Source organism: Diadema setosum, chromosome 12 (assembly GCF_964275005.1).
Source record: "Diadema setosum chromosome 12, eeDiaSeto1, whole genome shotgun sequence".
NCBI classification, from domain to species: domain Eukaryota; kingdom Metazoa; phylum Echinodermata; class Echinoidea; order Diadematoida; family Diadematidae; genus Diadema; species Diadema setosum.
The window spans coordinates 7839703-7857710 of NC_092696.1; the positions used below are offsets into that span (position 1 = coordinate 7839703).

Consider the following 18008-nt stretch of genomic DNA (forward strand, 5'->3'; position numbering starts at 1 on the left):
GAATAAAGTCTAATAACTGAATTCTAAGATACCTTTCAACATCATTATCTACTAATTTCCATGGTATGTGTTACACACATTCGGTCTTTTGGGTTTTAGAAAAAGTTTCTCTGAGCACACCTGAGGATTCAATAAAAGAAGAAAGATTTTTTAAAACACCTGATAGAAATAAAAAAATGAGTGAAATACTCGGTGAAAGTCTTGGAGTCGCTCAAGCACTTTTACGCATCACCATCACGATGGAAACTGATACTCACCATCTTGGAGCCTGCTGGGGACCCGAATCTTTCGAAAGTGCGTAGAGATTGCGCGGCTCTCGCAGTTTTGGCACCTTTAACGTCGAAAAGCGAGGGAAGGAAGAGACAAAGAGAGAGCAAGGGAAGAAAAGAGAGATGGAACAACACAATTATTATGCTAGCCAGGAATTTCTATCTAAGATTCTGTTCATGTCTCACGCTGTCCAAAGTCATTACAGTCTGTGCCACGCCCATCATTTATAGCAACAAAATGAATTTTACAATCATCAACATTTCCATTTAAAGAGATGGTACAGTTTTTGATAGAGATGGGCCATGCAGTTTCCAGTGTTTTTTGAGAATGATTTTCTGAGATATTAAATGAGAAACCTCAATGAAAGAGGACATAATTCTAAGAGAAATTCACATTTATCCAACAAAAATTGAATTCCTCTAGAATTATATGCTTTTCAATATTTCATAGAAGTGGTTTCGAAGTATCTCGCAAAAAGGTTAAAGCTGAATTCCCATCTCAACCGATGCTATAACATCCCTTTAAAGTGTAAAAGAGACTGAAATAAGGCACATTTGAAATCCAAAATGTGAAGAGTCCCGTTAGTGAGTTTTTATAAACCTAATTTTTAATTTCAGTTGTAATAAATTGTACAGCACACAAACTAGAAATATCATAAAAGAATGATTTTGAGAAAGAGAATCTCTGCCATGCACTGGACACTCCTGTGACTGACTAAATCAAGAAGTCACTTTGAAGCAACAATTATCGACATTTGTCTATGAACATCACAACAGAAAGGTTTTCAAATCTTGCAGTATATGCTTAATAGGACTAATTGAAAGTAGATGGCCAACTTGACTGCGGCACAGAACTGCGTCTGAAAGTTCCTTTTGACCGCAAAGCAGGTCATCTCACCATTTTTCCAGCGCTGTAGCTGAAGACGACTTGAGTTGTACGCTGACCGTCCGCGGCACGATCTGAGACAAGGAGAACAAGAGATTCATATCAAATTAATACACTATGTATCGCAAATATAACAGCTGTTCTTCACAATGACCATTTATTATCCTATAAAAAACATTGCTTTTATGAGTGGTATTCTGCTCTTCTCTGTATAATTCGTTAATATTGTATCCAACCTCTGCTTGATCTTTGCAATAAGTAGATTTAGTGCTACTATAAGTGCTGTTCTTGAAAGCAGACTTTCTTCCATGAATAGCATAAAATGGCAGCACACAAAGTAGTTGGTCAAAGTTTCATAAAAACCAAGACATGTAAAATCACAAAGGTAAAGAATTTTCAAGTTTTGCATATTTTCACACAAGATTTACAATCATGGTAGAAATACAAAAACAGTCGAGGGTATAATGTCACACGCTCAACATTCTATGGCTGTACGATTGGTTTGTGCATTGAAATTAAATTAAAGTCATATTTTTGATGGAGAATACTGTACACTGTCAGGCTATTACTTTTGCATACAAATATTTTTGCAGGTTACGAGGTCACAGAGTGACATTTTCGCAAGATGTTGTTTTCAAAAATTGTTGTTGTTAGTGCACTTTTACCCTAGCACACAGTCAACATTTAAACGTATTGTTAAATTCGCAGCCCAACAGTTGTTAATAAAAATTTGTGAAAATTAAACCCTGATGAAAATAACATCTTTGGTATGTACAGTACTTAGTGATTACATCCCCCCCCCCCTCCTCGATCATTGCTACATTTGTAGGTCATTTTGATGTGCACAGCAAACACAACGTATCGTAGGACTACTGTACGTTCTCTTTTTTTTATTTCTCAAAAAAAAAAGAGAAAGGAAATTTGGCCCAAATTTGTTTACATGCAGTTCCAGAGAAGACTTGTGATACATCAGAATCATCACCTGAACTCACTCTGACAATTCATTATCTCTGATAGATTTCGTGGTGATTTCGTTTTCACAAAGTTGGCGAGTCAACTGATTACAAATTCGGCCACTCACAATATTGTGTTACACGTAGTGATTCAATATCAAAATATGTGTGGCGCTCCGTCGGAATGAGTCAAAAGTCGCAAAAAATGAAATCGTAGTTATGCCTATATGTGAATTCTACAAACTCTAAGCTTTACACTGATATGTAATACAACTCATTTCGACATCCCTATAGATCATAAAAACGAATATTAACTACGCTTATGATGTCAGTCCATTTTCTAAATAACGGAGAAAATCGCTCTCAAAGTTCAGGTTATGTTCAAGCTCACAACCTGTTTCTTTCACGGGACGAAACAATACAACAGTCCTGCTTAGCGACGGCGTTTACGCTCCATCGCACGCACAACCGTATAAGGCGATAGCTTGGGTGTGTAAGATAATTAACCAATCGCAGGACAGATCTGTCATTAACGATTCTGACCAATACGGTAGTCCGAATGTAAACTTCGGTGCGTTTGTGTCCGTGCCGCTGCCGCCGCATGAATGAGTCGGTACGCGTTGTGTGTCGGCTGCGGTGTAGTTTGCCGCAAGTTTTTAACTCGCAAACAATAGGAAACAGTAGAAAGAAAAAAGGCAGGCAATGCGTATTACGAAAAGCATCTATAGCGAGAGCCGTTGATCGCTTCCATTCTCCTCCCATGTTGTTGTCAATGGAAACTATGGAGGATGCGTTTAGCAAGTACCAATACCTAAATCGAACCTGAGAACCTATTGTAGGCGGGCACACAATGCGTCTTACGAGAAGCGTCTTTTAGCGAGGGCGTTGATCGCTTCCATTCTCCTCCCATGTAGTTGTTGTCAATGGAAACTAAAGAGGATGCGTTTAGCAAGTACTAATACCTAGATAGAACCTGAGAACCCATTGTAGGCGGGGGTTCAAAATGAAGTTAATTAACGATAGTCGTCTTTTGAGATCGTATTCTTTGCGTGTACTAAAAACCCTCAAATTACGCACATGGTCGTAATGTTGCAGAACATCAAAGACTGCTTTCGCGTCTGTTCTGCTGCAGCTGTATACCTCCGTAACATTTTGAATTCCCGCCATATTAGGCACATTTCCTTTATAGGCGTTGCGTCCACAGTAATTATCGCTTATCAAGCTTGCCAATGCTGCACATACTATACGTATCAGAAGCAAAGGTTGATGTAGGCCTGACAGTTTCACGTTGGGTTTATAATTATGACTGTATCATGAATATACTTCTTATTCTCGGTCACTTTTGTAATACCATAGCATATAAAGAAGCGTTAACTTGTAGCTTAAGCTTATTTGTTTTCCCTCACATTTACAGTTACAATCTTTCTGCATTTGTGAAGTTGAGTATAGATAATTATACTGACATATATTCTGAATTAATACTTTACGGAGGCCTTACTTATTTCGTTTTGTATTCACAAACCTTACTAAAATAAATGATTGCTTGATTACTTTCGTCTAAAGAAAACACCGAAAAGGGAACCGCATTTAATGTGTGTGTGTTTGTTTGTTGTTGTTTTTTTAACGAACCTAAGCTAATAGCGAACCATATTTCATTGTGTGATTAACGAACCTTCAGAATAATCAATTGAATCCCCCCCCAAAAAAAAACCCACACAAACAAACAAACAAACAAACAAACATTTCAATGTCATGCGTTGTCAATAGTGATAAAAGGCCCGTTTTTATTTAGTAGTGTGTCTCAGTACTCCTGTGTTTATTTTTAAGGATGTGCCTCTCCTTATGATTGCGATTGATGTTCAGCTATTTCTTTCCCTCAAGCTTGAAAAGGAAGCAGCTAAAATTCAGGCAAGGAGACGAGTTTTTTTTTTTTTTTCCATGAGATACAATCATTAAGACACAGTACGTTTTATTCCCGAAAGTTGTGTGATTGCTTATGCGCTAAAGAATTGTGTCCATTATAAATGTATCAGGCACTATACAAAACGGTTGAAATCTGCTGAAAGTTGAATTTTTCATTTCCATTTCAAGCGGGGATAGACTAGAAATTAGTTTGTCTATACTGACAGGAGACACTAGTTTTCCAGAACATACTCCGCATTTAAACAGTCGCAATATTTTCATGGTCAGAATCAGATACACACGTGATATTATCATAAAAATGAAAATACAAAACAACTAAACACGACTTATATACAGTACAAATATTATGAACGTCAATGAATTATATACCTACCTGTAATAGTCCGCATAAAAAAACAAGCACGCCAAACAAATAATTTGATAGAATTCATAGAACACTCAGCGATATCATGCATGGCAGATCAAATCAAGTTCAATTGGTGAGAAAGCTAAATGAAGTTAAAAAGTTGACTTCTTTACGTTTCTCTTCCAATTTATGAATACAGAATTACACTATTGAAGCGGATTGTCTCTGTTGCGAACGATCGCCATATAAAGCATTTTTAGTCTTCTGAGCAAATCCGAATCCCTATATACTTTAATTTTTGCTTGATAATGTAATAACACTGGTTATAACTTTAAAAAGGACTCGCAAATTCAAAGTTTCAAACAGTATACTATAACATTACATTGAACACGGTGTATTTCAAAAAACATTTTGAATGCGTTGTGTGTTAGCATGTTAATGGAATCAATCTGCCTTTTATTTTCCGTACGTAAAGCGCACATAGCAGAAACGAAACCAAATGTTACCAAATAGAGTGGAATCCATTGTACGGGGTGGTATTATCATTAGAAGTATATCCCATTCCTTTTTACTTTTATTTGCTTGAAGCAGTAGTCAAACCATGTGTCATTATCGTAGCGACATCACTTAGGAATTAGAATGTATGAAGATAATAGTTACTCATTTATTTCACGCTATTATTATAGCATTTACATTTTCCAACTGTTATTGACAGTATTATGGTACTGTATGGTTACGATTACGAATGTTGGTTATGAATTCAAAAGACTGGTTCATTAATCGAACTATGAAGGTAGCTGTTTTGAAAGTAGTTTGGTACAAGTTCGAAACGCAAACGAAATCATCGTCATAGGGGGAACTGATAGCTCTAGAAAACTTGTTTAGGCCAATAAAGATTGCCGTATGCAATCCTTGTAGAAAGTTATGACTATGGCCATCTTTTGAGTATTTTGAGAAATTATATAAAGAATTATTTGTTTGGATTATGCCAAGAATTAGTTTGAACTATGAGAATAAAAATGCGTGGTTACCTCAACAATGTCGTAGTTCGATTAGACATGATGGGTAAAGTGAATTCATGACTTGTTGACTAATCTTTGCTGATTGATGATCATTTCTGTATCAAAAACCATCAGATAAGTCTCGTAGATGATACCTCTGTAATCGTAGTCAAAATTCTTTTGAGCGATGAGACGAAAACCAACAAACAAAATGCCATGTATCATCGCTCGAGTTTCCAACATTTGGCGTCACCCGACCAACAAGAAGTGACAAATCAAATGGAACATCATATTGTGGGAAAGCGGACTGTGTTACGATTTTTAAATGTTGCGAGCAATTCTTTAAAAAAAAAGAGAGAAAATGAGGCAAAGTTCAAGAAATTAGAAAAAGCACGTAAATGCAGGCGATCATGTTTAATAGTCAAAGTAAGAGATTACAATCGGCCATGCGGATGTATATGATTGCCTCATTTACATGTCTGATTTCTATAAACTATGTTATATTTAAATCTAAGTTCCCTTCCCTCCTTGATAAAAGTTGTGTTGGGTTTTCGCTAAAGGCATTTATTAGGACACGCTATAAAAACGACAACAAATGACTACTATACATCAAGAGATGATCTATACATGAACCACAATAATTCTGTACGTTCTGATATAATGCAACTGCTTGTTTGTTTGTTTGTTTGTTTGTTTGCTTGTTTGTTTTGAATTACCATGGTCTCTGTCGGGGGAAAGATGAAGAAAAAAAGTAGAGTGTATCACTCTCAAATCCGAATGATTGCGATGAGTGTGTATTCCCGCCCTTTCTATACAGGTAAACGATTCATACTTGATATCCTAATTATAAAAGCCTTGTGTCACGCAGAAGAACTGATTCCGCGATCACTTTTAACCTTTCATAAAATTCACGTTTTAAGATAGTAACGATAGCTTGTAGGAGATAAAGTAAGTTAGCTTCCCTGGCTGTGGTTGTGAACACAAAAGGGGACTGAAAAAATCTTTTACAAATTAGCAGACATAATGACGATCCTCCAACACTGTCGCTCCATTACGTCACTAATTCTGCTATCAATGGCGAAAAAAAAGAAAAGAATACTGGTTGCGTGATTATCCACCCCTTGATAGCAGGAAGTTTACCTTTCATTGTTCAAGGCTTCGTTGATGAGGGGTTTACTCGGATACAAGGCGTGAACAGTGTCGTCCGAGTCCTTTCATTCGGAATTCCTCAGAATACACAATTCAATAGGCAATTAGCGCTGCTACTTCGCAAAGCTGTTAGCCAAATTCTTTGCAGACTTGACCTCTCACATGTCAGCTACACGTAAGACACGACAAACAGCTATCATTACACACATTCTGATTTTAGAAAAATGAAGAAACACACTTTTGAGTAGCGACACAGCTTTCTGTCACTTTCTCAAATAGGTCCTACTTCTAAAAAATACACAAAATAATGACAAGAGTCAGAATATCCTCCAAAGGGAACACGAGCTATTTGGGCATTGATAATGTTTGTCGTCCAATTTCTCTCCATGCCGTCGCGGCCCAAACCATCATAAGAAAATAGGGCAATAAGTTTTATTAATCGGGGAAATAAAATTACGCATTACATACATTTGGCTTTAATTATCATACGAATTGTCGAATTTATAAAGACGAGAATAATTGACAACTTAGGTCATGCTATATCTCCAAAGATAAACTTTAAACAGCAAGTCACATACCCGGGAACGAAAGTTATAATTATTTGAATGAATTCATTAATGAGGCCAATAAAAGTTGTAAAAGTACACACACACATAGAGAGGTTTCAAGTTCGATATGTGATCATGTATTAGCTCATTGATAAAGTATCATAAATTTTGCGTGATCATTTGTTGGAATTATATTTTTTTTCAGCGCCATTTGTGCGTCACATCAATCACCACTTCATGAAATGTGGTGCATGTATCAAACGCAACTCGCTAGTCATGCAATCGATAGCATTGGTCAGCTCACTGTTATTATGTAATTAAGCCCTCGCCGCCGCCGACGCCGCCGCGCGCACCATGCTTTGTTTTGACTTCAATGGGGTCAAGAGCAATGCTTCATTAGCATACGCCCTAGCAACGGAGGCGGAGTTTCACTCGGGCAAGAACAATAGGTGCGAAACGCAACGCAAAGGCGAGCATTCGAAAAAAATGAAACCGAAAAAAATTGTCGCAGAAAAACTGTGATTTGGGACACTTGTCTTCATTTTTACACGCTGAAATTTTCTGTACAAATAGATAAAACGTCAAGGAATCAATATCCGTCATAAAAAAATTTCGACCCGAGCAGTGCTTCCCCTTCATTTTCGGCTCATTACGGGAAAAGTCCCCGTGCGACTTATGACTCATTTTGTCGGAGCGCCACACATATTACAATGTTGTACACACATTCCAATATATGGAGCATATAGATAGCCTGTGGTGACCACTTGTACACTGTCTGGGAAATTCGTAGTATAATGCAACTCCAAACTTCCACATTCTTTCTTTACTATAATATAAATTTTACACTTTGCCTGATTTTGATGTAACTTCTACAATGTACAGTGTATGTTAACTTTAATACAAAAATTCAGCAGATTTAACTCCAGTAATGATGACTTTAACATATTGTGGAATTGCACTTTATCCCTCCAAACTTCCAACATTCAGCATTGTTGAAAACTGTACTGTCATACAGTATCATAAAGAATTATTATATCCCCATCACCATGTACAATATAGTAAAAAAGCATACACTGGAAGTAAACATTAAGAAGTAATTGGAACAGTAATAACTTTCCTGAATTTGTTTTATTTTTTGCTTGAAGCCAGAGACAAGAGGTATAATGTTGTATATAATCATTTTTTAATATTTGAGATCCCTCTGAGTTCAAGCAGTAGACATCATACACAAAAGCAACTGAAGTCAAGTACGGTGAGCAACAGAGTGACAGAGATATTCACTGAACACATGAACAACTGAAAAATGAAGCTTGGTATATTTTGTGAAGAAAAAAGAAAAGAAAAGATGGAGCAGAACATCACTAACAATAATAAAAGGATACTCTGATTTAATTATACTATAAACTGAAATAACATTCAAGGAGACTTCACAAGTGGAATGCCATACATATCTATTGCATCTTGTACTCACAAATTCCAATCAGTTGATATCAGAGATATCAGCCAAGAAAATCATTCAGCTCAAAGCGAGTGTCCGAGCATTTGGGATACACAGGCATGGATAAACAGATACCTCCTAACAGCAGGTGCAGTCAAAAAATTGAATGGAATGAATCGCGGCTTGTTTTCTGCCAAGCGTCAATGCTCACGCTGCTGTCCCCTCTTGGAGGAGATAGTCTGCGTAATGATCCAATGGGCAGGCTCAGTATCTATGTACAGGCCATCTGCCCGTCTCTTCTAAAGGGAACGAGACGCCAAGCAGGGCCTGCAGGCAAGCTATCAATGTTCAAACACTCATCTAGCACTACATTAGCATCGTTGAAGAATGGATGATGTTGCGTTGCCCCCGACAACAAGCAATGCATCCTCCGCTTCTGGCTGCTTCTGTCTGCCCCAGCACACAACTACTGACTGAGTATTATTTTTTTTTTTCTATCCGCTTTGGATACAACGTCATAGAGTATGCACCAATTAATACAGGCCCAGGTCAATAATCAATCAAGAGGAATGCATCAATTATGCCCTATCTACTGGAACTTTTTTCACCAGCTGTCCCACTTAGCATCTTCTGGCAAACATCATCCACTTCCCTGCCTTCTCCTCACGCATCGTGGGACTGTGTGCCCTGCATAAATCATCGAAGGCCGCCCTCCTTGGAGCGGAGCAACGTCCTATTCATCCTCGGGCGCCGTTTAATAAAGCTATTGTTCCCACATCATCCAAGCGAGAAATTCATCGCTTCAGATTAAAGACGACATGGGTATGACTTCCTTTGTGCAGGGGACAGAGTCAATTGACATAGGTGATTCAAGTTGACTGGTTGTGTTAGAATGCTTTGAAGGGTTTTGTCATGGGTCTTGACGACCGTACAAAGATTTCCCACCCGTCTTAAATAGTCCTTTTAATAGATATCAGTCCTCTATTATTAGGCATCTTTTTCTTGCTTGTAACAGAGTGATGAATTGCACACTCTAGCAGTACATTGTACTATTAAAAATGGGGTTGCTGTGGAGAAAGTTTTGCACATTTCACGCAAACACAAGCCAGCATGAAAATAAACACATAATATTTTTGAATGACATAACATTACATGGATATGTAGTTAATGTCCCAATTCTGTGGAATCAAAAACATGTATAATTAATCTCACCCGACTGAGCATAAAAATTACTATCACAAAAATATCCACTTGTCACTGACTAAAACTTGATTTTAGGTCTGAGATTTATCTTTGTATACATCTTTCCAGTAACTCTCTTCTTTTGAGTTTGACATGATGCACAAATCTTTGTGCAATCAAGGAATTATTTCACTGATAATATTCAAACGATAAATGATTCCATAAACTGTACAAGAAAGCAAGAAAAGCAATGAACATTTTCTCATAATCTACTTAATATCTACTGATTTAGTACTATTACGTCCCATAAAAAAAAAAAAAAGTTAGCATCGTTTCTCCCATATCTGGCCAAATCACTGATATCCAGCTGGGCACCAGTCCTGGCGTGGCTGGATAACAGCTAGATTGTAATGTACAGTGTACAAGGGTTTGTGGGATTTAATTCCATTCATGAGGTATACACGGTAAAGCACTTTTAAAAAATCAATGGCCTTGTCTTTTTATTTGTACATGCTTTGTATGCTTAAAATGCACTTGGGTACAATGGCCCAAAATCAGATAATAATCTATTGTCACAAAGACAGAGCTCTTTGCTGCCCCCCCCCCCCCCCATCCCCACCTTCCCCTATTCAAAGCACAGTCCTTTCTGTGTAACAATAAGTACCACTGCTGAGGAAAACCAGCACATTATAAATTCTTCCCCAATGATGACACTTGTTCACAAACACTAACCTCAGTCTGATGTATACACTGGGACATGTGCATAATTTTCACTAGTATACCACACATACACCTTTTAAAATTGTCTTAAATTGGCATTCCCCATATTCTAACAGTACATACGTACATTTTGTGATTTCAATAAATATTGGCGTATGTCTCCTCGAACTTCATTATCTTTTTTTTTTCCAAAATTGTCTTAACATTCCTAACCAGGGCAGGAAAACTATCCGATGAGAATGATCATTTCAACTTGCAGGTCAGTTAAGACTCTAGAGACTGAAAACATAAAATCACCAGCACATACACAAGTATGTAGAACCCACAGCCATAAAATCATTAAGAATTATTTGACACAGGAGACTGTAACTTCAGGAAAATGAAAGTTATCATTCTGACATTGGAGGAGGAGGAGCAAGAGAGTATTGAACAAAATAGCAACCATCTTCTACACTGTAAATTCCTGATCAGAGCCTATAGGGAGAGTAATTTCCATCTAATCAATCTACAACGTAATGCAGCAGATCTGTCTGGGTGCGAGAGAATACCAGTAATATTGTATGATATTACCAACCTCTTCTATATTGCCAAGGCAACAGAAGATGTTGAGAAAGCCAATTCAATAGCAATCTTCACAATGTCAGTCAGAGTCTGGCTTGACAACATCAAGACTATTATGTTGTGACACTGCTTCAAAGTGTGCTCTACAGTCTGAGTTTAAAGAAAGACAATTTGTAATCATTTTAAAGACAGTTTCTATTAGCAGTGCAGAACACTGGATATCTGCAGGAAGAGCATTTGATCACACTACAATGTACATATTCTCATACATGTAGCAATCGCAAATTTGGGTTTGCTGAGGGAAGACTAAAGGTACTATTAAAGCTTCAGCATAACTAATATCAGAGTCTGAATTTACAAGATGGACAAAGACTAGCAGACTGACCGAGTACCCTCAATTCTCCGTGTGACAGATCGCGGGGAGAACAATAAGGCTCCCCCACAAACACCTTCCATTATTGATTACTTGCGGGCAGAAATCCTCTCCCAAACACCGGTTAACAGAACAGAAAATATTGATCTCAACTGTTGCACGATTCCCCTTGGCCCAAGCACCACACTGTATCTCCTCCAATGGATGGGATTAATCAGATTCCTTCAGTACATGTATGTCAAGCTGTCTGTCCTTTTCAAAAAAAAAAAAAAAAACATTGCTGGCCTTGAATTATGTACATAATATACACAAATTAAAACATGTGGTATTAATCATTCACAGACAAAAAGAAAAAGAAGGAGGAAAATTAATTAATAATTTGTGATTCAGTTTTCGTACAATACCATTACATTCCATCACCATACTCAAGGCAGCTCGGATATGTTTGGCCACAGCATCCAAGGAAAACGGTTAAAGTGTCACCTAAACTTTTATGTGTCCCTTTTTTTTTTTTTTCCTTTTCAATATTTTTTCCCCTGAAGTTTAAATGTTCTCTGTTTTTACATTTAGTTACTGAGGACTCTGCAGTTTTATATTAAAGTGTTTACTTTATAGAAGTATTAGTATAAGTTGTCAGTTTTAAATTGTCTAATGGAGACTGTATTTTATCAGTATTACTTCTTCATTACGTTTTCTACTTCACTTGTTCTTTTTCTCTGTTCTCACTTTCCCAGCACATAGAAATATGATGCTAAGCGCTTAACATTTAAATGTTATAATCTCATTATGCTACAGATGGTTGATCAGCATTTCAATGATTCAGTGCACTTTGAAGAGTCAACAACTTGGTATTTACACACCAGACAAATTGTTTGAATTGATGGTTCTTTATATTACAATATTCCCATGGGCTTGCACAAACATATGAAATATAAAATTTAAATCTCTATTTTGTAGGAATCGATAAAAAGGTACATACAGTATGTATGAACCCACGCTAAAAAGCTATTTAATACTACACGTGTACTACAACATACAACTTGTAGGTTATAAAAAAAAAAAAAAATCTAAATATTTCATTCTGATGGGAAAGATACTATTTTTTGACATTTCTCGCCAAAACAAAACATAACAAAACAAGTCAGTGAAAAATTGTATTCTGGAAAATGGGAAAATTTTCAGTGACCTCATCAGACTTGTAAAGCAAATTTCACGAAAGGATATTGACCCATAGCTGTTTGGAACAATGTGCAGTTTTGCACTTTTCAAACTGTTTTCATGTATTCAGTGAGTGGGGTAATAATAGTATTAAGATAAGTAGAGTGTGCACCAGGCAATGCAGCTTGAGCACTCTACAAAGTGGCTGAATAGCACAATGTATAAAATTGCAAATTGCTATTCTCATGGTCATCATTTTTATTACAAATACATACTTTGCATTTATTTATGACTTCTTTTATGCGACTGCTTTAGTCGCAATGATTTTCTTCTTCTTTTTTTTTAATAAATATAAAGCAAGCTACCACATGACCAATGGCTTTGAACGGGTCCACCTCTAAAGACTAGGCAACATGATAAAGGATTGAGTGCTTTGCATCAGGGTATAACCACCAGCAACCAGACAACTTGAACCACACACATCGGATTGGCAGTAATACAATTTACATTATAAATGTATCCCCTCAGCCGTATCAGCTCCTCATAATAAGTCATAAATTATTTCATGTAAAAAGAGGAAAATGTTATTCGTATATTAATATGTCATAAATCATTTTGATGCCAAAAGAGAGAATAGTCTTCAGATATATATTGTGTGATGCACCTTCAGACCTTGTAGCATGGAGACACGTGGATGGCGTATAATCACATATAAGATATTCATCTTTCTTTGCTATTCAACAGGTACATGTACATACAATGTATGTACATGTAAATCCAGAAACCATGCATTATAAAGTGCCTGTCAGAGAATACATTTGCAACGATGACCATACAGTCATCGTTAACAGTTGATTTCTGTCGAGACTCCTCAGCAGTGCAGAGATCAGTGATAGAATTGTACACAGTTCATTACGATCGAGGATTATGGCCCACCATGCAGACAGCCCAGCCTTCTCAGTCCATAGTACATCCCAGTGCTCTACCATGTAGACCTTTAAACCTGTCATCACTTTATGACATTGAACGATGTCAAGTTCAAAAGCCCTTTCATTTTGATGTATGGCCATAATTCAATACTCTGTCTGAATGGTGACTAGACAGCATACAGTGCATGAGTGGAAAACAAATTTTTGCCTCTCCATGCAGCTGTGATGTTACCATGGCAACATACATCATGCCACTGGCATTGAAGAATAAATCAATAGCAGAGTGCAGTGATGCGGAAGATATAATGTACAGACTGTACATGAATGAGCATACTCAGGTAGGAAGTTGGAGAAGGAAGACAATCAAATTCTTCAAAAGGCACACCTGGATCTCCCATAGACTGCTGTTTCAATGTACAAATAATGTTCCACTCCCCACATTGAATAAAAGTATTATGATTTAAATTCCACTGTTGGTAATTCTGGTCCACTAGGCTTTGATGAATAAAGCCCATTCACACACATTCATGTACAAAATCAACATTCTTTTCAAAAATTGATTTTTTTTTTTTTGCACAATAATGTGAGCGAAAACCATTAATTCTTGTGTATTGATGGACACACAAAAAATTCTTAACTCTTGAATTAAGCATCACCATGCACAAGTCTTTTTGTGTGTGTGTGTGAGTTTTAGCATCTATTGTCTAAAGTTCTTTTTCAAAGGTTATTTCCCTCATATTATACCACACAATAAACTCAGACCTCATATTTTAACTCCTTGCATGCCACAATGTAAACCCCTGAGTGCCAAATTCTTCTCAGACCGCAACACATGAGCACTTTTGGAGAGCATCATTTTTTGAATGCCACATACGAGTAACTTTTTAAACATTGCAGAAGTACAGTGTATTTAGATGCTTAAAATGCATATAATATTGAGAAAAGTTGAACAGAAAACGGCATGCTTTGCTGTGATGCAAAATTTACGACTTAAAAGCTATGTAATGGTTATGATGCTTTCAATCAACTGTGATATAGCATATTGCAATTTATCAATCGGTTCGTGCGCGGTGATGGATTTGAGCAAAATATTCAAAGTTGGCAAGCCGTCGACTGAATCGCATGTGCGGACGTAGCACATAAAGAGTTACTATATTGCACTGATGCATCTAAAATATGAACCTCTGATGTGATACGGTCTACCTGTGGGTTAGGTAACACTAGAGGGAGCTATGCATGATTATCACTACCTCACACATTACACACACAAAAATCAACAGCATTTACGCACTGTAATTTTTATAGCCAAGTACTGCACACACCAAGTGCAACTGCTGCTGAGCAATTTACTTGCATCATATCTATGGCATTTTGAGCAACCCATGCTATCCTATATGGTGGGAGCACATACAGAGTGCTCAACCATGCTAACTACTTTTAACTTTTAAATAAACATCAGAACACAGTGAGAATGGTTCTGGCCGTGCATAGGACTGGTCCTCAATTCCTCAGAAATTAATCATCACAGGACAACACATGTCTTCTTGAGCATGAACCAGGTCCTCAGCCTGAGAGAGATTTCAATGTTTCGGAGAGTCTGAACAAGAGAGGGAGCCCTATGCTATGTGCAGATAGATGCTGATTGACCTAGCTGGGCCAAGTGCAAATATGAGGAGCAATTTACAGATAAACGGTAGACCATGCATTCAGGAGGTGCACCTGTAAGCTTTGATATGCAACCCTTGTTACCCCCCCCCCCCCCCCCCCGATGTCTGCCATGAATGACAAGGAAAAGAATAACAGTCAAACCTGTCCATAGTGGCCACCTAAGGGAGATGAAAAAAGTAGCCATTGCAGACAGATGACCGCCATAGACAGGATCGTTAACATGGCTTTTCTCTAGAGGGGAATTGTGTTTACTGGCCGCATCTGATTATGGCAGGTGGCCGCTACAGACGGTGGTTGCTACAGTGGTTGCTACAGACGGTGGTTGCTACAGACAGGTTTGACCGTATATCACATAAAGAATATCTGATTCAGCTCAGAAAGTCTCTGTGACATTTACCAGGCAACACAAAGTCTTGTTTAACCCGTTGAAGACTAATCCCGAATATACTTGGGCAAGTGTCCATGGGAAATGGGTGTTATAGCTAAATCAGCCCATCCGTGTTAACCATCCACTCCATAAAGGTTACAAATAATATTGTTGGAATGCAGAAATAAACCAAACCAAACAAACAAACAAGGAGTATTCTTGCCACACAGTCATGAGAAATTGCAAAATAAAAAGTTGATTCTTTCGGACAAGGGCTCCAGACATACACTACATGTAGGTATTGAAAAAAAAAAAAACCCAAAAAAGACACAGACTTACCAAGATCAGTTTTGTCGCCATCTTTGATGGCCTGGTTCTCATACTCTGTGTCCGACCCCCCATCGCTGAGGTCATATCCGTTAGCCTGGTCCCAAGCTTTGAGTGCTTTGTTGGGCGTGCGGTAGTTTTCGTTGCGTCCTGTATGTGGTACAGAAAGAAATTAATGTGTGCTGCTGGTTATGCACATCCCCTCACAACTAGGCATGTTACACTGAAGGAAAGCATTCTGATAAATGGCTGGGGAAAAAACAAAGAAAGTGGATTATGATTATTTCTCAGATCACACATTGCAGTTATCTGCAGAATATAGGGTTAACACCAGCAGGAGTACTTTAATTAAAGGAGACCTCCGGATGATTTTCAGATTTTTACATTTGAACAACTATAAATTAGTTATACTGAGGACAAAATTTCAGAATTTGTGATAACTGGGATGAAGAATAAGAATATTTTCAAAATTTAGGACAAATTGCAATGAACAAGGATGATGACATGGCAGAGTCACCGTAAGAATGCATGAGTTGGGGCTCAAGGAAGCAGAACAAAAGAAGAAGGCATGCATAGATTATACACAGGTGAAGTCGCAAGCAAGCGGTATTGTAATGGAATTACACTGCTACATTTCTGAAATATGTGAACCTCCTATGTCATCATCCTTGTTCAGTGTAATTTGTTTAAGGTTTCTAAAAGTATTGTTTCTCTGCTCAAGAACCACAATAAATTCCACAAATCTATACATGGAGTTGTTGATTTATGTACTGCATGATGTGAAATTATGAAAATCGTCTGTAATGTCCCTTAAAGCAGCTCATCTTACCCAGCTCCTCAATAAATTTTGAGATACAAATGAGATACAAATAAAAATTTCAAATATACATTTGAAGGAGTTGCGGACCTGTTTAGTTGTGAAGAAGTCTGGGCACGGTACTACAATATATTTTATTGTAGGTTATTCTACAGTTTAGGAGCAGAAGTTGCAGAGGCTTTGTCCTCCCTACAGTAGGCCTACTGACCAGTCTCTCATTTCTGCTGTGTGGATCTGTGCTTTCAGAATGTGCAATGTGCAAGGCAGTCACACACAGTGGTGTATCCAGAGGGGGGCGCACCGGGCACGCACCCCCTCTTTATTTTTGGTTAAAACAAAAGAAATCAAAAGAAAACAAATGGGGGGCGCATAAGCCCTCCTTTAATTTTGTAAAGGTGCCTCCCCTTTACGGAATTCCTGGATCCGCCCCTGTGTATAGGTCCTACAAACATCTGTAATATAATCCCCACTCACCTGTATAATAGCCATAGTGTTTGAGATGGTTCCTCATAAAACTTTCATAGGGATTCTGCAAATAGACAAACAAGAGAAATATGGTAAAGTGTGAGATAAATAAAACTATTCACACATCTGATTGTAGGAGCGGACTCTCCCAAGTACAGGAATTCCCACTACACCAAAGTCCTTGCGACCAGCAGTTTCCTTTTGTTGTGCCGAAATTTCATTGTACAATTGTACAGCATATATCCCAAGTGCATAAAGATATCTACTTCAGAAGCATGCTAATTTTGGGCCCTGAATTTTACTTTGTTGTATCTGGGGGGAAAAAAAGTAATGAGAAAGATGGCTTAATGAGATCAATTTGATGCTTTTCACACAAATTTTGTGTTATGAGTCTAAGGTTTACATTCAATTAATAGATCCCTAACTTACCAGGTCATATTCAATTGTAAAGTCATGGACCGGTCTCGAGTGGTAAGACATTGTGACTGGAACCCTGCACCCCGGGGCAGTCAAACTCTGTTCACGGGATACAGCGCATGGAGAGCCAGGAACTTCCGTGTTTACATCTTGCTGCGGTCACAAGAATAATCTGGTCTGTCCAGCTCCGAGGGCGCATTCAAATCGAAGAAGGCAAGCCATTCATGTTGGTGCTATCTTCTCGTTTTCCATTTTCTGGGAAAAATAAAATGTAATAAACAGTCACACTTAATATAATGATGAAAATGAGAAGTTTGATGTTTAATAGTAAATCACAAACTGGTATAATGATAGTGACAAAAACAACAGGAAACCATCGTTACCATCCTCAATATCATCATCATTTCTAACATGTACATTGTACAAAATGCTATTAAAGCATTATGTTGATAAAGTGTTTGATAGCAATAAAATGTGTTAATAATCATCCAAATCCTTGTTTACATAAAGT

The 18008-nt window shown here is 37.6% G+C and overlaps 1 protein-coding gene across 1 annotated transcript in view; it reads right to left on the reverse strand.

Annotated features, from left to right (window-relative positions):
- LOC140236336 (cytosolic carboxypeptidase 2-like) overlaps positions 1–17688 on the reverse strand; it is a 158517-nt gene extending 140829 nt beyond the window's left edge. The window contains 5 exon segments of the mRNA XM_072316292.1: positions 258–331; positions 1168–1229; positions 15811–15948; positions 17090–17144; positions 17510–17688. Of these exon segments, the coding sequence (XP_072172393.1) occupies positions 258–331; positions 1168–1229; positions 15811–15948; positions 17090–17144; positions 17510–17560 (380 nt within the window). The 5' untranslated portion in view covers positions 17561–17688.
- Between the last annotated feature and the right edge of the window lie 320 nt (positions 17689–18008).